The 27,927-nt window shown below is 43.7% G+C and overlaps 1 protein-coding gene across 1 annotated transcript in view; it reads left to right on the forward strand.

Annotated features, from left to right (window-relative positions):
* CDK15 (cyclin dependent kinase 15) overlaps nucleotides 1-27,519 on the forward strand; it is a 116,151-nt gene extending 88,632 nt beyond the window's left edge. Inside the window, exons 14-17 of the mRNA XM_082467205.1 lie at nucleotides 7,605-7,653; nucleotides 14,266-14,405; nucleotides 24,116-24,257; nucleotides 26,669-27,519. Coding sequence (XP_082323331.1) covers nucleotides 7,605-7,653; nucleotides 14,266-14,405; nucleotides 24,116-24,225 — 299 coding nt within the window. The 3' untranslated portion in view covers nucleotides 24,226-24,257; nucleotides 26,669-27,519. The remainder of the gene's footprint in view (nucleotides 1-7,604; nucleotides 7,654-14,265; nucleotides 14,406-24,115; nucleotides 24,258-26,668) is intronic.
* Nucleotides 27,520-27,927: the final 408 nt, after the last annotated feature.

The raw sequence follows: 27,927 nt of genomic DNA on the forward strand, positions 1-27,927 counted from the left end.
GAATCACAAGTGGTCTCTCTTGAGTCACTTTTACCTCTTAAGAATAAGGTTTAGTAAATTTCATTTTAAATTTTTCACCTAAGCATCAATTTTTCATTCATTCAACAAATATTTGTTGGATGCTAGGTGCTGAGACTAAGATTCAAAAATAAATAATACATTGATACCTGCCTTCAAGGCATACAATCTAGAGGGAGAAACAAATAAATACTACAGTGTGGAAAGTATTATTATAGCAGGATCCCCTAGGGACCTCTAGGAACACTTGGAAAAAGGCCTTGGTTTGTCTGGGGAATTTAGGGACTGTTTGGGAGAAAGAGACATGAGCTGGGTTTCAGGCATGATGAAGTGGGCTTTCTCCAGGTGAGCAAGAGGGGGAAGGACATTCCAGACAAAGGAACTTGACACAGAGGAGTAGGAAAGCGGGTGTACCTGGTAATATACAAGCAGGTGAATAGCTCAGGGAAGCTAGAATGTTGGCTTTGTGGCAGACCATTGTCGGAGATTAACCTGGAAGGACAGTTGGGGAACAGATTGGAAAGTGATTTGTAATCATCCTAAGGATTTGGACTCGACTAATAAGCAAAGAGAAGGCATCGGATGATTGTTAGCAGGGAAGTGATATGGCAGGATTTAAATTTTAGAAAAAATTGCCTGGAAGACCATATGTAGAATTAAATTGGTGGTAGTCAGTGTGGCAATGCTCTAGATTCTAGAAGATAAATAAGAAGTGTCAACTAGAACAGTAGCAATGGATGAAGAATGTTGGGGCAAATCTAAAAAGCATGAAGGAGGTAGAGTCAAGGGGAGGTTGTAACTGATTGGATTTGACTTGTGAAGGAGACACCTAAACCTAGTGGGTGAGAGAATGATAGTACCATTTACTGGCACAGGAAATAAAAGGGGGAAGGAACAGATTTGTGGGGAATGTAATGAGTATAAGGTTTGAACATTTCAAGATGAATATATCTGTGAGACCACCAAATGGAGATATCTAAAAAGCAACTAGAAATACAAGCCTGTGGGGAATTCCCTGGCAGTCCAGTGGTTAGGACTCTGCTCGCTCACTGCCGAGGGCCTGGGTTCAATCCCTGGTCAGGGAACTAAGATCCCACAAGCTATGCAGTGCAGCAAAAACAAGAAAAGAAATACAAGCCTGTGATTATAGGGGTCTAATCTTGAAATACAAAATTGGAAGTCATCTGCTTAAAGTGGTATTTAAAGCTCCAGGTGTGAGTTCAATCACACAAGGGAGACCGTGTGGAGAAAGAAGACTATGATGGCACCCAGGGGGACCAGTGCTGAAGGATCCAGTAGAGGGAAAGGGTTCTTTGGAAGCTGAGAAGGAAGAGTCAGAGAGGCTGGAAAAGACCAAAAGATGATGATAATTACCATCATCGTCGTCATCATCATCCCATGGAAAACATACGGCTGTAAACTTGGGGGGAGCACCAAGTACCATGTCTGTGCATTTCCAGTGCTGAGCACAACACCTGCACGTGTGGCCCTTAAACATTTGTAGAGGCTACAGGGGAGTGATAAATGTTGTCAAATGATGCATCGTTAAATACCATAAACACCGAATGGTATGATCAGGCTATAGCTCAAACATCGTCTGTCGGGGTGGACAGACATTAAACACTGCCCCCGGGAGAGGGGAGACTCCTGACTGTGCCCATCACCTCCACCTTCTCCATCCACGCACCAGGAGCCAGGCCTGGCTTCCCCTTCCTCTACAGAGACCATTACCTTAGGAACAGGCTTCCGAGGATAGATATTTTCTTAGAATCCACAAGAAGTTTTGATGCAGGGTTAGAAAAGTGATAAGCCCCCACTGAGAGTTGAAGTGCCAGGCTCAAATGCCAAGGAGCGCCCTCCGTGAGAGCACTGGCTTTTGGTGTCCCGATGACACTCAAACAGGAATGCCAAGTTCAGACTCCTTGAGCAAAAGACTAAGCCAGCTACCTGAGGAAGAGGGAGGCGAGCAGCTGTGAGGGCTTGCGTGTTTATATCTGGGGTGAGGCTGAGGGTGAGGTAGAAGAGCTACAGATTTTTGCAAAGCCGCTTTAAAGTTCCTGCTTGAGATAGCGCAGTAAGGCTAACAGCATTATCGACTATCTAAATATATGGTATCTCAAGAATGCATTGTGTTCGGGAAATTCCAGAGGTGTAGTTCAGTAGACCGCACTATAAGATAACCTTAGGGTGATTGCGGTAAAGACTATAGTAACTAGAAAATGTTTCACTTTGAGCTAAGGCTCAAAATGGTCCTGGTGATATTTTATCAACCAACCAACAAATCTCTATTGACTTGAATCAGTTGTGAAATGAGCTTTCTTAAAGGTTTATGAAAAAATGCATTATTTTACTATGGTAGCAACAGTTTGGCCCTCATTTTACTTTTACTCTGTTCAGTTGGGAAATTAAAATGTTCAGCTTTTGGGCTTCCCTGGTGGCGCAGTGGTTGAGAGTCTGCCTGCCAATGCAGGGGACACGGGTTCGAGCCCTGGTCTGGGAGGATTCCACATGCCGCGGAGCAACTAGGCCCGTGAGCCACAATTACTGAGCCTGCGCGTCTGGAGCCTGTGCTCCGCAACAAGAGAGGCCGCGATAGTGCGAGGCCCGCGCACCGCGATGAAGAGTGGCCCCCCGCTTGCCGCAACTAGAAAGAGCCCTCGCACAGAAACGAAGACCCAACACAGCCATAAATAAATAAATTAAAAAAAAAAAATGTTCAGCTTTTAAACTTGGCTTTTACAAAAGCAAAGTTTACTTTGCTCTTCCTGCCTCAAATTCCAACTGAACTCAAACGGGAACTACTTTAAAGAGAACTGCAGAAGGAGGAGATGGAGAGGAATCTGGTCTAATGATTAACCATCATCTTTGGAAGGAGAAGGGAAATAAGCTACCTACAGACCTACGATTTGAGAGGCTACTGAAGCCAGAGAAACAGACTTCTCTTGAAATGGCGCTGGGTAAAATGCCTGTTTGTGGATCATTCTCTCATTGATCGCTTGCGGTTTAACTACTGGGAAAAATCAATGGAACGAGGCAAGGTCACCCAGCATCAGGTTATCTGCATAAGAGCAGAGGGCTGGCCACAAATTGGCGCTGGGCTTTGGCTCTGCTTCATAACCAGCAACCTGGCTGACCCTGGACACCTCAATCCTCTATCTGGGCTAACGTAGCTACAAAATAGATGTGGGAAGAGAGTCAGGCACAGTCTACGCAAGACATGGAACCTCAAGTTCAATGTTGTCACATTGCCTCCTGGGGCCAACTCTTACAAGTCATCCTCTACTGGTAGAATTTACGAGGACTGATTTTTTTCCTTCATCATGCTTCCTCTTTCACATCCTTGAAAAACATGTGAAGTATGCGTCAGACACGGCGTTCTGCGATTTTTACGTACGTTGATTAACTGAATTTTCACAAGCCTACTTGAGGAAATGAGCCCCAGAGAAGTGCGTGGGAGTCGCTGGTGAGTGGTCGACCCTGCCCTCCTTGATAGACCAGTGTCCTCTGCCTCATTTAGTGCCACTCTAGAAACATCTGGAGACCATTAAACATAATAACAACAACACAACAACCGACCAGTGCTGCGCCCTCCCCAGGCTCGTTGAATCAGACTCTGTGGGGTGGAGCCAGCGCCTCCTTTTGGTTCAAAAACTCTCCCAGGTGAGGCTAGTGTGCTGCTTGGCTTGAGGACCACTTGTGTGAGGCCAGGTTGCTTCTCCAAAATAAGAGGTAGAAACAAGAAGAAGAAAAAGAAAAAGGAATAAGACGAACATTGATTGAGCCCCTACTACAGGCCAAGTGCTTAATCTTATCTAATCCTCCCAGGCAACTGGAAAAGCATTCCCACTTTACAGATCGAGAAACTTCTGAGTTACTTAACCAGAGAGGTGAAGTAATTTCCCCCAAAGCCCAGAGTTCATAAGTGGCAGAAAGGAGATTTAAACCTGGGCTTGTGTTCATGTTACCACACCACAGAGCTAAGGCACACTCCTCTGGCCCACACTGAAAACTCAAAAGAAATTAAGCTAGGCTTGTTAAGAACTCAAGCTTGGAACACGTTAGAATTTCAGTAGAATGAAACAGCAAATTGTGGGTTTCCAAGGAGAACAATAAGGCAGAAACCTTATTGAAACCTGAGAGGAGAAATACATGGTACATCAAACAAGAGAAAGAGGCAGAAAGAAAAAAGGCAAAGGATGAGGAAATACTTATACTTCACTCACTGCTCTAATTCTCACAACAACCCTGTGCAGTAGGAGCTATAATTATCTCGCTCCTGCAGATGGGAAAACTGAGGCCCGATGAGGTTAAGCAACACCCTCAAGTCATACAGCTGGTTAAGTGGCATAGTGTGTATTCAAAACCCAAGTCCAGGTCCCAGCTACACATAGTTTGCATTGCCCATCACTTTTCAAAGGAAGAGAAAGAAGGAGAAGGTAATAGGATTTATTTTGTTTAATGCTCTGAGGCCAGCACGTTACATTCGTTATCTCACTGCATCAGCAAATTCAACAAATCACTTAGTCCTTGTGAGGCGACTATGACCTCCAACTTGAGTTATGGAAACAGGCTGGCCAGGGCGAAAGTATCTTGTTTAAGGTCACAGTGAACTTGAAGCAGTGGTTTCAAACCCTGGGTTCAGTGTTCAAACCCTAATTCAGCTAATTCCAAACCCATGTTCCACAAGAACAACACTAAAGCTAGCAATTGTATTAAAATACTAAAGGCCAAAACCCCCAGCACATAAAAATAAAACATGGGAGAGCATTGAAATGGATTTCACTATATCAATTGGAAATTGGGATATGACTGAATGAGGAAATATTTTAATTTTGTTTAGCCAGGGAAAACTGTCAGTAGGCAGCAGAAAGTGGTCTGGAAATAAACATTCTGAACAAATGCCAGGTATTCTTATCTTTACTGGTTATTTGAATTTAGGCACAATCACCTGAAGAGAGACTAAATAACCGGTATAGGCAAGTGCTTCCCTTAGTGCCCTCCTGGGACTATAAAACGCCAGCAGAGGGCTTTCCTGGTGGCGCAGTGGTTAAGAATCCGCCTGCCAATGCAGGGGACACGGGTTCAAGCCCTAGTCCGGGAAGATCCCACATGCCGTGGAGCAACTAAGCCCCTGTGCCACAACTACTGAGCCTGCGCTCTAGAGCCCACGAGCCACAACTACTGAAGCCCGCGCGCCTAGAGCCCGTGCTCCCCAACAAGAGAAGCCACCACAATGAGAAGCCCTGGCTCGGACGAAGAGTAGCCCCCGCTCGCAGCAACTAGAGAAGGCCCCCGCGCAGCAACGAAGACCCAACACAGCCAAAAATAAATAAATAAATAAATTTATTTTTTTAAAAAACCGCCAGCAGAGTAGTTCACATTTGATTGCATCTGACCTTGAAAACTCAGCTTAAATCATGTTCTTTGATCACAGCTTTCATTCTACAACTCTTAACACCATAATGTCCATCTTTAATTGAACATATTTTTGAAGTTACACAGTAATATGTGCTTTTTATTTTAAAAAAATAAATTTAAGAAAATTAGCATAGAAGTGAGAAGGGTAAGCCCTAGTGACCATTATCAATTATCACGATCAGGTGAGTGGTCTTCCAGGGCTTTTTCTATACACATACAGACATGAATAGGTCAGTATTATCAAAACCATTTTTTGCCCAACTATGATTAAATTCTTTGTTGGATAAACAGTCTTGCTGTTTTCCATTCCTATAGGAGCTGGAAGAAGAGAGCTTTTAATACCAAGAGAATTACATTTCAGGCCCAAGGAAAATATAAAGCAAAAACATCCTTTTATATGAGAGTTGAAATACTCTTTTCTGAATTTGGAGTCGGAAATAGAAGGATTTGATAAGCAGCATAAGCTTACATCCTTGCAGCCCCTTTTAGCACCCTTACATAGAGTAAGCATTTAATTAGTATTTCTTGAATGAATAAGAAATTGTCTCCTTTTTTTTTTTTTTTTAAGAAATTCACGTTCTTTTATTTATTTATTTATTTATTTATTTATGACTGTGTTGAGTCTTCATTTCTGTGCGAGGGCTTTCTCTAGTTGCGGCAAGTGGGGACCACTCCTCATCGCGGAGCGCGGGCCTCTCACCATCGCGGCCTCTCTTGTTGCGGAGCACAGGCTCCAGACGCGCAGGCTCAGTAATTGTGGCTCACGGGCCTAGTTGCTCCGCGGCATGTGGGATCTTCCCAGACCAGGGCTCGAACCCGTGTCCCCTGCATTGGCAGGCAGATTCTCAACCACTGCGCCACCAGGGAAGCCCGAAATTGTCTCCTTTTATAGTGGTTTTATTTTGGGTTAAATACTGTCAATATCAAAAAAAAATAGAAACACATGTATCCACATGTAAATGTTGTAAAGAGTGCTCCAAAGAAAATTACAAATCTTATTATCATCCATTTTGGATTATTCGAGCCAGGATTCACTTCCACCTTTACTGTAAGTGACATGTAAAATTAGTCCTGTTATTTTTTAACCACTTCTGAGTTTTTAAGATTTTGCCCCCTCATTTGTCACATGAGTTTTCTTGGAGGGGGGCGGGGCACGCATGTTTTGTTCTCTCAAATGAATTGTAAGCTCTGTAAGAGTGGGGAAGCTTCTCGTGATTACTTTTGTATTCTCCCAGCACTCGGCACATGTTCTGCACACAGCAGACATTAAATATTGTGACTGTATTATTTTAGTTTGCTAGGGATGCTGTAACAAAGTACCAGAAACTGGGTGGCTTAAGTCACGGAAATTTATCGTCTCACGCTTCTGGAGGCTAGATCTGAACTTGAGGTGTTGGCAGGATTGGTTCCTTCTGAGGGCTCTGAGGGAAGGATTTGTTCAGGCCTCTCTCCTTGGCTTGTAGATGGCTGTCTTCTCCTTCTGTCTCTTCACATCATCTTTGTCTTCCCCTATACATGTCCGTCTCTATGTCCAAAATTTCCTTTTTTATTCGGACTCTGGTCATATTAAATTAAGGTCCACCCTAATGACCTCATCTTAACTAATTATATCTGCAACGATCCTGTGTCCAAATAAGGTCAAATTCTGAGGTACTTGGGCCTAGGACTTTGACATATGAATTCGGGAGAAGGACACAATTCAACCCAGAATAGTGACCTTCCATTTAAACTTAAACTCATTTAGTTTGCCTACCTGATAACTGAATTCCCTGTTACCCCAAGCCAAGAAGAGCATTTAGAATTTTTTTTTTTTTTTAATTTATTTTTGGGTGTGTTGGGTCTTCGTTTCTGTGCGAGGGCTTTCTCTAGTTGCGGCGAGCGGGGGCCACTCTTCATCGCGGTGCACGGGCCTCTCACTGTCGCGGCCTCTCTTGTTGCAGAGCACAAGCTCCAGACGCGCAGGCTCAGTAGTTGTGGCTCACGGGCCTGGTTGCTCTGCGGCATGTGGGATGTTCCCAGACCAGGGCTCGAACCCGTGTCCCCTGCATCGGCAGGCAGATTCTCAACCACTGCGCCAGCAGGGAAGTCCCTAGAATTTTAATAATATTTTTAACAACAGGATTTTAGGGTTGTTTTTGTCTTTTAACGTGGCTGTGTATGCTTTCCAGAATGGTTCCCACTGCCTAAGCCTCAGAGCCTTCAGAATGTCTGCAACTGGTGAGTACCGCCTTGGAAAGCTTATCTCTCAGCAGGGTTGAAGGGACATTTCCCTGGGCCTCAACCTGGTGAACACCCAGCCCCTGAGCGCCTCGATCTGGGGGCCCTCAGCCCCAGGAAGACGCCTCTCGGACAGGCAGCCACCTGTGAGTCTGTTAGTTTTTCTCTGTGAACCATTTTACTTCCCGTGAGTTTGGTCATTAAAATTGTTTTGTGCCCCTCAACCCTGCCCGAGGCCCTGAGAACGAGGGAGCGTTGGCCTGTAAGAAGACCTAGTGGGTTTATTATTCTCCGACACAGAGAAACCAAATGACGTCACTGAGCAGCTGTTGGGGGGCAACGTGATTCATGGAGGCCACGCTTTCCCAGGCCCTCTCTACGCAGCCTCGGCTCGGACCAGGGCAGACTTTTATTACCAGCTTTCAACAAGTCCCCGGTTTCTTTTGCAAAGTAAAACAGATAATAGAGACATTCCCGGAATAGTTAGCTAACTAAGCCGTGCCAGGCAACCTCAGAGCTAAGAAGAACTCAGTGTTTTCGGACAATGACCAATTACAATAACCAGTATTATTTGATCTGAGAGTAATTAGCCGAGGCTCTGTTCTTTTTGCTTCAGTGAGGAGGCAAACAGGGCAGTGAGGAAAACATCAGAGACAGGGGAAAGGGGCTCAAATGTCAAAGAAAAACACCCTCCTGCAGGTGGGGAGAAGAGAAGGAGACCCTCAGTGAACGTTTGAACGTTGTTCTTCCCTGAAAATGCGGTAGGGTTTAACCCAACCAACGTTTGTTTGATTTTTTTCCCATACTTACTGTTCATGTACTTTAAAAAGCCTCCACGGAGAGTGGATATCAGAGCACAAAGAGTGAAATAGGTCGGAACACAGAACTATGGACTAGCAAAGGATCTTTTTTGGGGAGGGACGATTCTCCCCAGGGCGTCCGCACGCTGCACTCTTATTTTCAAACGCACTGTATCACCTGAAACTCCCCGTTGTTTTGGAGACAGGTTCCAGGGAACTGCTGTTTTATCATTTCATGCAAGACGTGCAAACTTCCTCTTGCCTGCGTAGTCAGGCTCCCTAACCCCTAACTAGAGGGATTTGGATTTTCATGCTGCCCTGTGGCTTTCTTCCATTTCACCACTGGCTTCCAAAATAAACGGTAACTCCAAACCTGCAGACCGCCTTACTACCTTGCACTGCCGCTGTTGTCACTGTCGCACGGCAGGAGAAAGCGCCTGCAGCCGCCCAGCCAGCCCTTCCTTCTAGGCTGAGCAGGACATGGAGTTGCTGAATATCCCGCTGGCTTTTCTGACCATAGGCAACACCCCGGCCCACTGCCTCGTTCCCAGCAATACCTCTGCCTTAGCTCAGACTCCTGGCTTCTCTTTGCTCAGATTCTCAAAGCAAGGAGTAATGTCTAGAGATGTGCTGTCTCATACCATAGCCGCTAACTACATGTGACTATTTCAATTTACATTATTTAAAATTAAATTTGAAATTCAGTTACTCCAAGGATTTACTGTATAGCACAGGGAATTATATCCAATATCTTGTAATAACCTATAATGGAATATAATCTGCAAAAGAAAACCCCCAACACTGAATCACTATGCTGTACACCTGAAACAAACACAATATTGTAAATCAACTATACTTCAATTAAAAAAAATTTAGTTGCTCAGTTGCAGTAGCCAAATTTGAAGGGCTCAATAGCCACATGTGAGTAGTGGCTACCATATGGGACAGGGCAGAAATAGGATATTTCCATCAGCACAGAAAGTTCTATTAGACAGCACTGGCCTAAGTTATCACATGAGAAAACTCTTGGCTCTGAGAAGGGCCTTGTCATTAAAAGGGGACTAAGGTTAGGTGGGATGCTTGCTGTGTGCCTAGTAGGGGGCTGCACGTGTTATTTCACTTATGCCTCACAAATCTCATTCCCATTTCAAAGAGAAGGAAACTGAAGCTCAAAGAAGTTCAGTAACTTGGCCAAAGTCATCAGGCTAAGTGAGCGGTAGGGCTGGGCTTCATCTGGTACCCAGGTCTCTGTGGCTTTGTCAGTTGAGTCAAGTTGCAAGTGTGATGAATAAAGAGCAGCCTTGTTGTCACTGGCTTTTTTACAATATTTCTGCAGAGGAGCTGTGAGTGGACTGGAAATGCACCTCGAGGCCTTGTCTGGGGTTTGATGGGATTGCGATTAACATGGGCCTAGTTAAGTGCACACTCACTCGTTAGACTGATTAGGAAATTATAGGACAGCTTCTCTGATGCTGTTTCTCTCTAGTGTTGGAGATATTTCTTATTGGGGGTATCTGCTTTACCACATCCTAAACTGACAGCACTAAAAAAGTACCCACTCTCCTGAAACAACAACAAAAAGGTCACCATCGAAAAAACCCAGTATTTGATATTTGAATAAAGTCTGCAGTTTAGTTAATAATATTGTGCCTATTAACTACTTAGTTTTGATAATTTTACTATGATTATCTAAAATGTTAACATTAGGGGAAGCTAGTGAAACATATAACTATTACTCCTGAAACTCTTCTGTAAACTTAAAATCACTTCAAAATAAAAACAAATTGAAAAATTGGAAAAAAGAAAGTGACCGCTCTATCCCTGCCCTTTTTCTCTTTCTATGGATCTAGGGGAAAACAACAAAGAACCCAGCTGAACTCACCGTGACCAGCCTTGTGCTGCAAACAGATAAAGCCCTTCCCCCATCAACCTGCTGGCAGCAATGGCAGTGGGAGAGTTTTATACTCAGAGCCAGGCTGTGCAGAAAAATCAAGGCCGTTGCCTTAGGCCCCTGACAGCCACCAGATTCCAGATATGTTGAGTGACTTTTTCTTATTGTTCATGTTTCTATTCTGGACTTCTAAAATTAAATGTGGATGTCCTCGCACCCAGCACATCTTTCAGGATTGATTTACAATTATAATCCTTTTTACCACTTTCATGAGCAGTGGGGCCCGTGGCAATTCAGGTTGGCTGGAATGAATTTGTTTTCTTTGCACACGCAGACAGGAGCTCTCCCAGACTGCTGGTGGAAATGGAAATTGGGACAACTAGCTGATAATCAAAAAATTTAACATGTTGTATAGTATCCTTCAACCTGGGAATTTCAATTTCCAGAATTTATACTAAGGACATTATTGCACAAGTACACAAAGATTTCTCTTTGAGGATATTTGTCACAGCATGATTTTAATAATAGCCCCTTACACCCCAACAAGAAAGGAAACAACTTCAATAAGCGTTTGGCTATGTGGACTATGGTATAGCTACATAGTGAAATGCTCTGCGGTCATTAAAACTATGTCCCAGAAGGCTATTCAAAGTCCTGGGAAGATGATCAAGACAGTCAAGTGCAAAAAGTAGGTTGAACAGCATGTAGAGTATGATCCCATTTTTTTGTAAAACAAAAAATATATCTGTATAAAAATAAAGGACTAAAGAATAAATAAACACTAAAGCAATGGTGATTATCTTTGAGTGAAAAGGGCTATCTCAGAGTGATGAGATAGCTTCAGTTTTCTCTCTCTGCATTTTCTAAGTGTTCTACAACAAACGTATTATTTTGGCAATGGAACACTTCTCACTTCTGGAAATGTTGCTAGTAGGAGAGGTTCACCAGAGAATTCTTTGCCTTTGTTAACAGACTCTCATTAATTGGGTGGTAGGTTCTCTTAACTTTGCAAGGTACTCCTGGCATGTTCCATAGCTAATATCACAAGCCTAACAAATAATATCTATTAACATTTAGCCTATATGGAAATGTGCTAGTAGGCAAATTAATTTTGTGATGTTCGCTTTTCATGTCAACTTTCATTTCCGAAGCAGGGGTTGTAACCAGTGAAGGATTGTTCGGGTAGGAGTTAGAGGAGGTGGAAAATTGTAGAAATGTGCCAATAAAGGCAATGGATAGTAAACAAGACTATAGATGGCAGAAAGAAGCAGAATTATACAAACGTGGAGGTAAATTAACATCTGTGCCCAAAGAAGCAACATCTGTATCCCTAGGGCTCTTTTCTCAGCTCCCAAATAAGAGATCATAGCAAGGTGGAGATTCTTAGGATGCTTGTCCGGATCAGGTGGTCCTGCTATAAGCCTTTACTATGCTACTAGTAAAGGCTTGTAGTCAGGAGGGCACATATTTGGTTTACACAGGGAAGACCAACGTGAAATTGTCTCACCCGAGGAAAAGCCTTCATGCGTGTACTCCGCCTCTGGCAGCTGAGGAGCAGAAAGAAGTAGGTGGTGGCGGTCACAGTTTGGAGGCCATGAGATTGAAATAAGTCCCAACGCCACTAAAAGCCTTGACACAACCTCGTGGGAAGGGCGGGGGGTGGGGTGGGGTCGGGGGAAGGGTGGTTAGTTGAAGAGGAAAGTCCTCAAGAAGGAGTCGCCGTATTACTGACCGGTTCCTACCCTCGTCTCTTTCTTTCGTCCGCCGGAAGTGGCCTGCTCTGCTTCTATGTGTCCCCACAAGCCCCGTAAGCTCCATCAGCCTCTCCTGGCTTCGGCGCCACCCCACCTAGATACAGTCTCAATAAAAGCAGTACGTACGCCCGAGCTAACACGGGTTCGGAACAAGTCCCCTAGTCTTCCTTGCCCAATCAGATCGCAGCTCCTAAGCCCCTTCTCCAGAGCAGTTCTGTAACAATTCAGTTGTTATGAGCAAGCTGGGTGGGAGTGTGCAGAGGAAACACATCTCTGACTGCGGTGCAGTGTGGAGGTGGAGGTGGATGCATCGCTCCCCTCCCCTCCGCTCCCCCCCCCCCCATAACCACCTGTCCGCCCGCCCACGCCCGGAAGTTCAGAGAGGTTTCAGGCCCTAATTTCGGCACGCGTCCCACTCCACCACCCGATAGTGAAAACGGACTGGCTAAAATCTTTTTCACGAGATTATCCCTGAGCCTCCTTCCAGACTGGTCCTGGGTTCTGCTGATTTGAACCAGCTTCCGCACTCTGGACTCCTATTTCATTGGCCCTGAAAATCTGCGCCTGGGCAGGGCACCCTAGATGGAGAAAAGACCGCCAGCACTTCAGGCCACAAACTACTAAGCAGGCCTCCACCCCTGGTTCCCTCCTCTTCCAGCTGGCCTGGAAATTTGCAAGGACCGGGGATTTGCAGATTTCTTCTCTATCTTAAGTCTGTGAAGCATTTACTCTTGAGTTTGAGGGTAGAGTTAGTTATCTGTTTGCAGAAACAGTTTTATGTCATGGGAATCAGATACCTGAAAGTTTTTTATGCAAAGCTTATGCAAAAATTAGGCAAATTCCAACTCTGGGCCAGGGCTTCCTGCATCACTGCATCATGGCACCTGGGGAGGGAAAGGGTATCTGTTTGTCGCTTCAGGTTGGTATGTACATTCAACATTAAGGAAGCCCACCTGTTTTTGCTTAATTGGGGAGTTGCATGGCCAGGCAACTGAATTCTGAATGTCAGGCATCAGTCCGGCAGTTAACTGTCTCTCGGGATCAGCACAGTTTTCTGTCTTGTGCTTTCCACTTGTAAACCTATCTGTGGGCTCTAGAGATGGGTGTACTTAAATGATTGGCACTAGATTAGCAAAGACTTTCAGCCACTGTAAGTAAATAGGAAGCATGGAAGACCCACAGGGCCTGCAGGGTCAGCCCCTTGCCACCCTCCCTGGCTTCATATCAGGCCCCTCTCCTCTTTGTCCCAGGCCAGCAAACTGGCCTTTCTTCCTTTCTTTAAAATCACTCTTCTCCCTCCCACCCTGGGGGTCTGCAACGCCTGCCCCTCCCCTGCCCCAGGTCTTCAGCTCTCAGCTCAAATGCTGCTTCCTCAGGAAAGTTCTCCCTGACCACCTCCCAAGTCTGGACCTTTTTCTTCCCAGTTGTGCTTATGCATCTGTATGACCATTCGATTAGTGTCTGACTCCTCTGCGAGATTAAGCTGCCAGAAGACAGCTTCCCTGCATCTCCCAGATCCAACCGCCTACATAGTAGTTGCTCAGCTAATGGATTTGCTCAACTCCAAATTTATAATTCAACATAAGGTCAACTTGAGGATTTGTCCTTACTGTAATTTGGGTATTTAATTATCTTTCTTGCCTATGCTCTATCTCAGGGGAAACCAATAGAGCTTCTTAGAGACAAACCCTGGGAGCTGAGCTTCAGAAACACTGTAAATAAGGGTTTTTTCCACCCAAGTTTCACCCTCCAGAGTCTCCTCTTTCCCTCTTCCCCTCCCAGGATTCTGTGCTTGCCACCCTTGGAACATATTTCCATCTGGGCTTTTCTGCTTGCTAGAGGCCGCTGTGTCCCTCAAAGAAGAATCCTTAATTATATATTTCTGTTTCTATTATTACAATTCCAGGTCCTTTATGTACACCTGGTACCCAGAGCCACAGTGGAGGGGGCGGGGGTGGGGGCTGAATGGTGGCAATGCTGAAAATTTCCCTTCATCTTAGTAACAGGACAGGTAAGAGTTTCAACATGCCAACAACTTTACTAGTCCCAGGAAAATTCTATTTGAAACTCTTCTAGCCATCTCCTTTTCTTTACTTTTCTTCTTTCCCCCTTGATTTTTCAGAAGTGAGGCCTCTGGAGAAACTCTTTTTCTCTCTCACTTTTCCAGGTTAGGCAGCGCTCCGGAAGCTGAAGACCTGGCCTCCCAAATGCTGAAAGGCTTTCCAAGAGACCGTGTCTCTGCCCAGGAAGCACTGGTTCACAATTATTTCAGGGCCCTGCCTGCTCAACTGCACCAACTTCCTGATGGTGAGCAAGGGAGTGTGTGTGTGTGTGTGTGTGTGTGTGGTGTGTACATGTACACATATAAGTCTCAGTGTCTAAGTATTTTCTCAGTGCACTGGAGAATTATAGAATTTGCAACCAGAAGTGAGCTTAGAGCTGGGAGAAGCAAGATGGGTTCAAATCTTGCCTGAGTTTTTTTTGCCATTTTCTAAAACTCAAAAGTTGAGGGTTGAGATGACACAGACCTCCTTGTAATGATCCAAACATTTCCCATGTACTCACTTACTCTTAGAAATTGGATGAGATGAAAGTTGCCTCTGAGTTTGCTTTCACTAGCATCTGCCAGGAGAAGCAAAAGCAAAGTTTCTAACAACCCCCTTTTCTCTTTCCGTAGAGTAAGATGATAGGTGACATGGATATATCAGGAGAGGAGAGCCGGGCCTGTCTTGATTGGTAATCTGATGCTGCCCAAGGAAGTACGGGGTGGGGCATGGGGAGAGGGGAGCGTCCTCCCAGGCTGGATGCCCGCGGGAAGCACAAGTTACCCTGAAATCAGCTTTGCTGCCTGGGCCTGAAGTCATCCTCCAAATCTGAAAACTGCTGAGAGATCATGTGGCTGGAGTGCTCCTCATGTTTCTCAGAACGTGGCCAGGAAAGGCTGTGCAGAAGTTGTGGGCAGTGCAGTCATGGCCCCGGCTGTTTGCGGGGGACTATCCTTAGGTGGAGTTTCTTTGAAAACATCCAGCATTCAACTGAAAACAGTTTTTAGAGGTCCTAAGCCAGAGAGAAGGAAGCTAATAAGGAAGGTCTAGGGGCTCAGACTGGGGGGAGGGTACTGGGCTGGGGGGTGTGATGGGGCGAGGATGGGCATGGGGTGGGGAGCTACCGTTCAGTAGGCTTAGGCATGTGGTCTGGCCAAAGTCTCCAGGGTTTGCGAACGCAGCTCCACTGTAACTGGGACATTGTCCTGCATCAGCCCAAAGCTCTTAGTTTGGGATTTCTTGAGGTATTTTATTATTAAAGTGAGTCATTTAGTATCTCCAAAAATAACCATAATCATACAACTGGGGTTAATGTCTTACTTAACCCTGTAGGAAGAGTCGGTCATCAGTATTTATTAAGTTGCCATTAAGTGTCAAGAACATATTAAGTACTATAAAATTTGAGGGAAAAAAGAGGCTTGTCCTTGACCTCAAGGATCCTATGAAGTGGGAGGAAAAGAGAGTGAGGAAGAGGAAACAGGACACCCTCATACACATATTAGCACAAATCATATCTAAACAGCTAAAGTCTGTGCATAATCAGCTGCAGATGTTCAGAGAATATGTGTGCGCTAAAGGCAATTCTTTGGAGGAACTAGAATAACTCAAGTAAGATGGATGAGACTGGAGGTGACTCTGGAGTAGAATTTGGAAGGAGGGGAGGGACGTGGCTTGGCATATGGGTAGAATAAAGGACATTCCACCAGACCTACAATTCTTACTCCCTTCCTGGTACCTCACCCCGAGCTTTATCCCCATCTGCTCCCCCACTCCCATCTCAATCCCCTCTTCCCAGTCTGAACCCCTAGATCCCCCCTTCTTAGCTTTCTCCTCTTGGGCTTGGGGCTTCCAGCTACCACTTCACGCAAGTATACACACTGGGGGTGTACACACACACATTCACGCTCCCTCTCTCCATTTAAAGAAACTTCTCCCATGGGCCCTCCTCCAGGATTTATTATTCTGTGTACTGAGAACCACTGGGAATCTTCAAAGTTTTCTGGGCACCAGCTTTTCCTTGATGAAGAGTAATTAGGAGAAAATCACTGTGCAAACTGATGTGTTGTTAGAAACCTGGGTTTTGATTCATCCTGGTCATCTGAAGTAAAGCCACCAACAGAGGGACTCTGTTGTGTGTGTGTGTGCACGTGTGTGCGTGCACGTGTGTGCGTGCACATGCAGGTGCAGGAGAGGGACCAATCTGTATGCCTTCTCTGTTCACCCAGCCACAGAGCCCAAATCTACTTTGACACTTTTAGAAAAATGAAAAGATGGAATCTTGCAGGAGCCTGCCTGTGCTGGCGGGGAGACAAGGAGTGCTCACGGCAGGAGGGAAGTTGACTTTTCTTTATACATATAGGGGTTTTTCCATGCAGAGTTTAAATTATGCCTGATAAAAGGAGTTTCGTGGATGTTTCAGTTCTTTCAAATTCTCCTGGCTTCCTCCCAATTAAATGAGGTTTGTCAAAGCCACAGGGCTCTGCTGCTGTTGCCTCGGCCGACAAGCACTTCCTGCAGCGACATCTCGAATCCCCGAGGGAGAAGATGAAAGGGCCAGCGCCAACAGACAGGGGAAGGGGGGCAGATCGGGGGGTGTGTGTGTGTGTGTGTGCGTGTGCATGTGGGGGGGGGTGCAGAAATAGGTTTAGAGACAGATCGACAGATAGGACGTGGACAAGAAGACAGGGAAAGCAAAGGTACCAGGAAAATTGGAAAGAAAAATGGAGTAAGAGAGAGCAGCCACTGGGGCCAGTTTGTGCACCTTGAGAACAGTGGCCCTCACCAAGGGCATGTCTTCTAAGGGTGCACTCCCTTGGCCGGGCAGTGCCAGCCTACTTTCTCATTGTCCATGGCAATGAGCCTTTATTAAGAGCCTCCTTTGCAGACAGGAAGAACCGGCCGGTTATCACAGTTCCCGACCCTCAGGGACACAGAGTCTCCATCCAAGGGGTGGGCTGCCCCAGGCATAAGAACTGTGCAAAAATAAGACATGCTCTTGTGAGTGGTGTGTAAAGAGAGTTTCCCTGCCATAATTATGCAAGAAATTTTGCTCTCTGGTGGCAGTATGGAATCACTTATGGGGTAATATTTGTATTATTTTATTATTCTGGTTTTATTCCGGTTGCAGGATAACAAAGTTGTCACTTTAAAATATATTGTTTCCCCTTTGATCTGGGAGATGCCAGCTCTTATTGTCTGCCCTCTGACGAAGACAATTTAAGCATGAAACCTGAGGCTGGGAACCGCGTGAAGAGTGGAAAGACAGCCTAAATCCCAATGGAAGCAGGGCACAGAAATTCCCCACAAAATGCAAGGGTTGCTCTCATCCATCCATGTCTGTTTTCACGAAGCCGAGAGATCCCAAACAACACTGTCCCTAGTTTGTGGCAGTAAGCTTATGGCCAGAGGAAATCGGAGGGGGGGTCACTTGCCACGAAAATCCAGGAATTCTGGGCTTAGTTCCCTTTCGGAGCACATTCTTAAGTGGAGAAGCATGAATACTAGAATGGCAAGCATGTGGGAATTTCTGCCAAGCGCTGACATTTTCCCTTACTGACTCTTGAACACCTGAAGAAACATTAGTTGAAGGAGAAATAATTGGTAGTCTCTCTCAAAACACACCCAACAGCAAGCTAATTGCTTTTGCAGATGGCCTGGGAGACACTCTACCCACTCAAGTCATCGGCTTACGGCCACACTTGTGGCCTCACGGCTGAGCCAGCAGTGCAGGACATCAGCTGGGGCAGCTAGGACCTAAAATTAGGCCCTTGGCAACTCTCTAATCTTAGCTGCAGGTTCAGCTCCTTCCTTTAGTTCCCTTTGCCCTCAGCATGAACTTGGGCTCTGGGAAAGGAACGCTGCTTAACGACTTGAGAGTGAGGGGAGTAGAAAATCATTAAGCTGCCCCTTCTAGAAACTGGCTCCACTCCGTTCTAGCAAGGAGCCTTCCAAATGTTATCCTTGGAAAGTTAAGACTGATTTTGGAACCTAGCCATTTTGAGCCACAGACACTGATCCCCAAAAGTATTTTTTATCTCGGGCAGTAAATGCCACGTGATTTAAGAGTCTGGTCCTTAAGCCATGGTCCTTGATCGTCAGGACATCAAAGGCTGTCTCTCTCTGTGGGTTGGTCCCATTTTGCTTTCTAAATCCCAGACGTGAGTCTCTCCCATTCCTTCCTGGTCTAAATCCCCCTTCTCCTTTAAAACAGGTTTCAGCATCTTAAAACAAAAAACAAAAGAAAAAAAACCCTGCAACTTAAAAGCTTGCAATTGATTTTGTAATTTTGTAAAAATAATTTACCAGAGTCCTTCTTGTCATCATATACTTTGGTACCTATAGGGATGGAAGAAGGCATGGTACTTACCTCTACCCTTCATCACATCACCCTAATATCTATACTCTGGTAGTTATTCAGCAGGCCTTATTCATATTGCTCCATTAAAATCTGAGTAATTTTTTCTTTTGCTCCAATAGAAGAAGTTCAGGCCTTCTTTTAATAATATCTCTTTAATATATTTGAAGATCCCTTGACATCACTTTCTAAAGCTCACTTCTCTAGGCTGACTTCCTTTGACCTCCACCAAACATACCCAATATAGATTGTTTGTTTTACCTTTTTTAACTATTTTGCTTCATTATTCTATTCTGAACCTATTCCAATTATTTTGCTTATCTCTGAGACTATGGACCCACCCTAGACTCAGGTTTCTAACATACTGGGAGAGTTATTTTCCAGTTCATTCATGGAAGATTTACTGAGGGTCTATTAGATATGAGATTGAGGGATACAAAAATGAATTAATTATGGACTCTGTCCTCAAAGAGCTTACAGTCCTTAAGGAAATGAAACAAGTATATAAACGGCAGTAGACCAAGTGTGAAGTGCTCTGGCAGTTCAAAGGAGGTGAGATTAAAGTCCAGCTGTAGGGGTCCAGGATGGCTTTGTGAGTGGGTCTTGAAAGATGATGGGGTCTGGATGGTTGGGGAGGAAGGATATCCAGGGAGAGGAATGTCATCCTCCTCTGAATGCCATCTAATATTATCCGAAGGTATCTTCTCTTTAATAATAGTACAATCCTTACTCATATTCCATCCTAGGTTTTACTCCTCATCATTGTATGCCTTCTTGCAACAATTTAAACATTCTTTAACACGTACCAGCAAAGCTTAGTTTAGCTCTTTGTGTGCTGATGATTTCAAATCTACTCTGTTTATTGCTTTTATTGTCTAGTCTATTCAAAGTTTAACCAGAATATATTGTCATGCCACAGGCCAGGTTTCGGAGGCTGGGTTTCATAGGGAAGAGGGAAGGGAGATTCTGAGCCAGGTCTCTCAATCCTATTCTGCTTCTAGGAGTTTCTAACCTAACTCAGACCACTCTACCTTTTAAATCCTCCATTAATCAGTACTTAAGAAGCAAGTTAGGAAGTGTCCTCCATAACACACGTCTTCACCTTCTACTCAGTGCTGTCCTAAACCCACTCTAACGCATTAGAATACAAGATGTTGGGTTGAGACATGGCTTAAGGTGTTGCGTAGAGTTACATTGGTAGGAAAAGTCTGGGTAAACCAAGTCCCTCAGCTCTACCAAGCCCTTAAGTTGGTTAAATTTGTTAGCATCCTATACTGAAAGAATCTCCAAATAAAGATAAATGCTTCAGGAAAGAGTTAGAGACCCTTTGACAAGAAAAGGATCTTGGGACTCATTATTCCATGTCTTCGTTATATAGATGAGTCCCTAACCCCCAGAGAAGAAGAATAGTGGCTGCCATTTATTGGGTGTCTATGTGTTTTACATAAATTCTCATTCAATCTAGATACTAACTGTCAAATCTGGAGTTATTATCCTCATATTACATATTAGAAAACTGGGACTGAGAGAGGCTAATTGCTCAAAGTCATACAGCTAGTAAGTGGGAGAGGCAAAATTTGACTGTAAGTCAGACTCCCAAGCCACTGTATTCCACTTCTCATCACTGCTTGCTAAAGATCACATGGAAATTTAGTACTGTAACACAACCAGGATTAAAACCAAGATCTTGACTCCCAGCCCTGCGACCTTTCCATTCTCTCATCGTGCTCTATGTTTATTTTAAAGCCTTCCCAGGAAAGATGTCACATGTTCCCAGGTAACATGTTCAATATCTCACAATTAAGAGGGCTCAATTTTATGTTGAATAAAGACTCAAGCCCCTGACCTCTTCCTTAATCCTTAATGTCATCTGGTTTTAGTTTGTTCTTTCTTTTTATTTTTTATTTTTTTGTAACACAGTCACCCTTGGGTTTTAAGATTTCTTAATCAGTGCTGGTTATTATTTTTTCCTTACTATTACTTATTCAATTTTGTAAGAAAAATATCAGGATCCAATGGAAAATTGGGTAAAGGCACAAAATAGCAATTTACACAAAGGAAATGAAAAAAACATACCAACACATGGGATAAATAGGCAGTCTAACTAGTGATTAAATAAATACAAATAACTGTTAAAGTAGTTATTTTTTCCCCTCAACTTAATGACTCTTAACTCCCAGTGCTGGAAAGATTGTGGTAAAATGATTCTCTGCAGATGGTGGTGTAAGTTGGGGCAACCTTTGCAAAGCATTTTGCCATACCTATCAGGAGCTATAAAAATGCTAACAACATTCATCCCTATACTTTGGTTCCTGGAAATTATCCAAAGGAACAATTGAACAGAAAAGAAAAAAAAACAAAACAAACCCTAGATGCATAAAAATGTTCATTGCGGTGTTGTCTATAATTTTTTTAAATTCTAAAAGATAAAAGAAACTCTAAATATTCAACACAAGAGAACTGATTGGATAAATATTGTTATATTGACTCAGCATATAGTACTATGACCATTTAAAATGATAATTCACAGGAGTGTGGGGTAGTATGGAAATGTTTGCGTTATGACACAAGCTAAAAGAAAGTAGGATACAAAATTGCATATTATAATGCACCTGTGAAAATGTATTATGCATAGCAACAAAACTGGAAGGTAGAGTACAAAAAATAAAAATGCTCTTCTAGTTGAGGGGAATTGTGGGTAATTTTTTTCCTTTTTTTCAAAGTTTTCTTTCATGTTGATGTTATATTGCCTTTATTGTTTAAAGGAATAAAGTAAGACAAATGGTACAGGGACTTCAAGCTCTGGATTGAGAGTTAAAAAACTTGAGTTTTCTTCTTTTTTCCCCCAGCGTCACATGCATTATTGGCCCTCATAAACCTCAATTTCTCAATCTGCACAATGGGTTAACACTAGTTTCCTGCACCCCAGATTGACAGAATGTTTATTTTATAAAGCTTTTAACTCACTGATTTCAAGGGTTCACATAAATGCCGTCCTGGGAGAATGAGAGGAGGGAGGGAGAGGAAAAGATAAATAGGCACTAATTAATTTTAAACGGAAAGATCATCTGCTTTAATCGGAAATGCATGTGTGCTGTGCCCCTAGTCAGAGTTTTAAGTGCACTCCATGTTAGTTAGCAACTTCAATTTAAAGTACTGTGTGATCCTTTGGGCTTTGAAGATATGAAGCCTATATACATACACATGAGCTAAAATTACCGCTCAGTCACGGAGGCTGTGTGCACTATGAATAATTAAATGCACTAAGCAACTCCAGCTGATGGATTGATGATGTGCAAGAGTAGCGCGAAAACCACGTGACAAGGAAAATTACAAGACATTTTGAAATGATGGTTTAATTTCCAAGCTTTCTTTTCAACTTGTGCTTTCTCTTTCAGCCATTACAGGCAAGTAGAAGAGATTTGATTATCTTGTTTCCTGTGAAAGGTTATTTAGCTCCTCAATCCCATTAAGTCACTTTCTGCACTCCAGTGCACTGAGACTTCACCAGGTTATCAGCCCAGGAAGAGTAAATGGAGACACCAGGATCAGATTTCTAAAGGAAGGAAAGTTAAAGCAAAGTTTGAAAGCGGTGACAGCCAACAGCCAGGAGCTTAGGAACTCAATTAGACTGAAAGACAACTATCTCATTATCTCATTCCGAAATGATCTAAATACATAAGAATCTCAAAGTTTTAAATAAACTTGTCCTACTGACTGTCTAGATGACTGAATTTCCCTTCTCAAAAAGTTTTTAAACACCCACTTTTGTATTTATTTATTCTAAGCGCAAAGCAGCTGCAATAATTATGCTGTCAGATTCAGAAAGCTAATGAGGAGTCAGCAAATGGAGGGTTTTGCATTTGTGAGATTGCTGCAGGAGAACCACTCGGCTGCTTTTTTCCTTCTTTCTTTTTTTTTTTTTTCTCCTCTTGTTTTCTTTTTCTTTTTCTGTGAGTTGGGAAGGAGAGTCGGGCAGTCCATGGCCAAATTGAAATCCCTTTGATTAACTGGTTGCTTTCCCAGCACTGTTCTGCCACATGTTTCTCTCTCTCTCTCTCTCTCTCACATCCTCCCACCCCCCCATCTCTCTTTTTCTTCCTCTCTCTCTCTCTCCCTCTTTCTGTCTTTGTCTCTTTCTCTCTCTCCCTCTCTCTTTTTTGCTCTCTCCCTCTCTCTCTCCGCCTCCCTGCCCCGCCTCCCTCATTGCTGTTGAGCTATTGCTTTTGAGGGACATCTTCATGCCACTGTCCCCAAGGTAAGAGGACACTTCTCCCTGAGGGACGTTCCCAAAATGGTTTGGACTTGAGTCGATTTGAGAGTAATCTCTAAAGTTTAATATGCACTGTTTATTTGAACTGTTTGACTGTTTACACTATGACCCGAGATAAAAGAAAGTAGACTACAAAATTGCGCGTTATAATGTACCTGGGAAAATACATTATGCATATCAACAAGACTTGAGGTCTCGCCTTTCCAGTCTAGCAAATATGTAACTCCAAACCAAAGGAGTCAGGGCCACAGCTTACCCAAGGTAGCCAAGACAGAGTAAGCATTGCAGGTTTATTTCTTCCCTTTGGGTGTGAATAGCTTCCAGCAAACAATATTATTACGGCATTTTATGCTTTCGGTGCACCAAAGCTAGAGCTTCTCTTTTTTTGTGAAACTGTGTGGTATTCAGAGCAACCCAGTTTGTGCAGCTTGTGAGCCTTGGAAAAGCAGTGCCCAAGTGGAAGGATGTCTTGAGCAGGTTTTGTGGATGTGCTTTGGTAACAATGTGGCTGTTGCCCCCGATGTTTTTCTCAGATGGTATCTGTGCTAATGCTTGTAACAATGGCTGCTGGTTATTAAAGATACATGGTGTATTAGAGCAACCCAAGACGTTTGGCACGTATTATCTTCTCTAAGCTGAGAGCAATCTGCCCGCAAGTTTTCTTATCCCCATTTTGCAGATGAGCCCCTTAAAATGTTAACTTTTAGAGAACGTGGCCCATACGTTTAGCATAGTAAAGCACCCAGGGACAACCCACATTTAACAAACACAGGCATTTATAAAAATGCAAACTGTCAGCATTCTGAGCTAACCAAATACATGAGTCTGAGGGCATAGGTAATATACATATATTTCAAAAACATTTTTTAATCTACAAAAGTTGCACCGTAGAGTCTATTTAAATGGATTGCCAAATATATCTAATGTCACAGAAATTTGAAACTTTCCAAAACATTATCTAGCCCAGCACCATGCTCACTGCCTGTCATCACTGGGACTCGTGTCCAGACTCCTTGGCTTGATTTTGGCCCTTGTTGTTAGTGTGTGTGTGGCTCCCAGTTCTTCTCCTATTTTGACCACCTTCAGCACCAAGGTGCCTTACCCAAGTGTTCATTTGGTAAATATGCATTGAAGTGAATTGAATTGAAGTGACTTGAATAGGAGGCACTTGACAGCTATTCAGTAATGTGAGTTATCCATGAGTCAGTATAAATTATTGGTGTATGAGTCTGGTTCACGTTTTGATGTCTCTTCAGGTGACAAATATTACAACAGACATAAAAAATACACCGTGAAAAATCCCAGGAAATAATATGTTGGTGCTTTTCTCTTTTCTTCCCTACAGTGGAGTCTTTATTTACAGTTTCAGGAGTGAGGCTAAAGCCAGAAATGTGTGACCTTTTGGCCTCCTACCGGAAAGGTTACCACCTAGCCGGGTTTAGCAAATGCTGGTGAAAAGAAAGGGCGAGAGCACCAAGATGTTCCAGGTAAGTGGTTCCAGCTGTGTGGCTCCTTATGGATGGAACTGAAAGTCAACCACTGTCCAGTGAAGACCTGGTTCATGGGTTCAGAGCACCTCTGTTCTGTGCCTGGCTCTTCATTCCCACTCTGGGCACAGAGACCTAGGCCTCACAGGCTGTGAAAGGAGGATGGCAGTGTGCGTCAGCTCCCGCTGCCAGGGGACTGGTAAGACTCCTGAGACACCCCTTACACGTCACTGTAGGGCCTTGAGCTGACACACTGGAATACAGGACTCCACTGGCATGTTAAATTCCCTTAACTACGTAGTTCTCGCTGTCAGCTGATAGGACAGAATCAGCGGTCAGGGTGACCAACTGTCCCATTTGCTCGAGACCAAGGGGTGTCCCGGGATGTGGGATGTTCGGTGCCAAAATTGACACAGTCCCGGGTAAACCAGGATGGTTGGTCACCATAGTGCTGCAATTTACCACCTAGCCTGCCCCCAGGTGCCAGAGCAGACCTGGTTCAGAGTCCAGCCCCACCCAGGAGGTGGTTTCGGAGGCCTGTGAGTGTCCAGTCATCACTGCTACAGGCTTCTTAGGCTACACCTTTTTGCACCATTGGTTACAGGGAGTCCTCTCCAGGTTGAGCTCTGGGAACCATGAGGACCTGATAGGGAGGGAGGAGCCATCCTCAAATGTCACAGACTCAGCTGCTCTCAGGAGTCTCCTCCATCAGCCCAGGGCAACCCAGCCTTCCAAGGTAATCTTGAAGAGGAAGGGGCGCTGTAGAGGATTTCCCCAAAGCTACCACATCCTAAAGAGTTCTGCTGGTAGGCACAGGAAGCCAGGTGGGACAACTCCAAAAGCCACCATAGTATAGACATCCCTAGACCTTACAAGAGCACTCATCCTGGGCCTTCCATGGTGGGTAGAGGGGACAGCAATCTAGATAGAGGAATCAAGGTGAGACCCATGCACACAGCCAGCCAGCCAGCCCTGTAAGTGACCCTGGCTATATCCCAGACCACAGTCATTAACCTATGACTTGGCCATGCCTCTGGCAACCACAGCTTGCTGTGCTTCCTAGCAGAACTTTTGGGGCCTAGATGGTAATGACTGGCATACTCCCTGCACCACCCCTGCCCCAATGTCATTCACATGGCAGGATTCAGCTCTTTGCCAGTTTCTCTGTTAAAGGCATATACGCATCAAGAATGTCTGCCTTTTGGATCTTCTAAGATCATTGTATTTAGAAATTTGGAAAGATCAGGGAAGTTTAGAATTACAGCTCTTCGTCAGAGCATTTTATGAAATACTGAAGTTTATATTTTGACGATATAAAATAGGAATTACAATAGGCAATACAATAATAACATGGTATTTCCCAAGTAAAATATTTTCTAGAGCAGAAATTTTACTGTGTAATTATGCCATTTTAAGCCCACCAGTTATGAGAATAGGGTATACTTTAGGATTTGCCCTTCATAAAATTATCAAAGACGTTGATGGAAATGGTCTCATATGGTGGTGCCCCATAAGAAATAACAATTATTTCTATTGTTATTTTGTTTTACTAACCTGCCAGAAGGTAGGGAGCTTACCCTGCCTCTCTGAACTACAGTCAGTTTCTGCAAAGAATCATTCATTTACCTGTAGATGTAAATTGGTCACAATAGAAAATCAATTAAAAGCAGCGTGACAAACTTGGCGTCTGTGCCAGCCATTGAGGAAGGGAGGGGGCAGGTGGAATGTGCACTGGAGTAATCTCCCGATGTCCCTGGGCCCTTGGTACTAATGTAAGGAGATAAAACCCACAGGAGATGAACCACAACAGGGAGAAGCTGGAGCAATTAAACTGTTTAATAAACGGCTTGGGATCAGCAAAATCTGGGAGTGCTGGAGTTAGGGACTAAAAGTGGTAATCACATGGACACTTGGGGCCTGTAAATCTTTTCCACTAAATTGAATTTATGTTAAAATATTCACTTTTCAGGAGATTCAAAATGTAAATTGGGATATTAGGACTTATAACTAGCAGCAATGCCTGAAAATTAAGACTCTTAAAAGATCCTCAAAATGTCAGTTTCAGGTATGGAAAAACTGTATGCTAATGTCTACAATAGAGAAATGGAACTAAAATTTACTGGGTATATACCATGTGCCAGGCACTTTACACATATTATTTCAAAGCTTGGTGTGTTTTGAATAGTTAGGGTGTGGTGAGGTATAACGATAGTTTGTACATTTGGAGATAGATTTTGATTACCGGGGGTAAGATGCTGCCTCTGTTCAAATTTATTATCACCTTTTCTATCTATCTATCCATCTATATTTATATATAATTCCATCAATAACTTTGCAATAATATTTAACAGGTTTCCTTACTCAATCTGTTATTCATGATTCTGATTTTTTTATTCTTCATTCACTTCCAGGGCTACTGTATTGCTGTTTCCGTTTTAATTTGCTTCCACTTACTAAGAAGCTTCAAATCTAACTCCACACTGGACCAAGGATTTTATACCATCACCTGTGATGTGGAATATTTTAAATATGATGTTCAAGGCAACAGTGCATAATACTTGAGGAAAAAGCAATGAAAGGTTATTGCTGTTGTCATTTGCCTAGAATTTAACAGTGATTGGCTCAAAAATTAGACATAGATTGAAATCATCTGAGAAGAGAACTTCTGAATAATTTCATTCATTTCGTTATTTGATAGAATGATCCCTGGGCCAGAAGGAGAACAGGACAGACGGGACACAACAATTGAAAGACTTTGGAGACAGAGCTGGTGCTTACAGAGGCCTGTCACTCCTGTGGTCACTTACAATTTCCCGCAACAAAAGGACTTCTGTGGCAAGGAGAGGATTAGTCTAAAGTTTAGAAAAGTCTCCAGGGAAGGTGGTTTCTTGGATAAAGTTGTCAACAAAAGGAGTCTTGCTTAAGACTCTTTGTTATGATTTCTTGGGGGCGCTTCTTCCTTCACTAACTGGATTGTCAAAACACATTACCACCCCATCCCAGCCAGATTTTGGGAGTTTGGATTGAGCTGCTGGTTAGAATTAAATTTCAGGCTGTCTCCTTCTACTGAATCCTAATTGTCTGTGATGACAGCAAAAGTGATGAGTAATCTCAGCTCTGATTTGATGGCAGAGATACTGAATAGATAGATAAGAGCAAAGAGTTCCAAAGCTGTAATTCAAGTCCTGTTGCACCATGAGATACACATGCTTGTGTGCACACACATAAGCCTCAAATAAAATGAGAGATCTGTCTCGGCTAACATGTGTTTCATTTTCTACAATGGATCCTTCTAAAAGAAGCCGGGGAAACTCAAATTACTTCATCTGGGGATGATCTACTCAGGAAATGTAGTAGCCTAGAAACCAGAGACCGCTATATAGCCTTTAGAAGAACAAGGAGGAACTAATTAAGAGAGAATTTTAAAATAGTACCTATGCACTCAGAGTCTGAGATGAGATGGAAGGAGGAAAAATGTACACAGATAGTCCAAAGAAATCTACCTTACTGAGTATTTGATTTTAGTAAGGCATTTGACAAAGCCTGTCCAGATATACCTGAAAGATGAAACTGTGTGGGCTGGATGATGAGGCAGATATATGTGCCCAAAGAACAGTGGCCTTACTGGAGAAAGGCCAGCAGTGGTGTGGTACAAGTTTCAGCCCTAAGT

This window comes from Balaenoptera physalus (genome assembly GCF_965194825.1).
Source record: "Balaenoptera physalus genome assembly, chromosome: 6".
Lineage (NCBI taxonomy): Eukaryota > Metazoa > Chordata > Mammalia > Artiodactyla > Balaenopteridae > Balaenoptera > Balaenoptera physalus.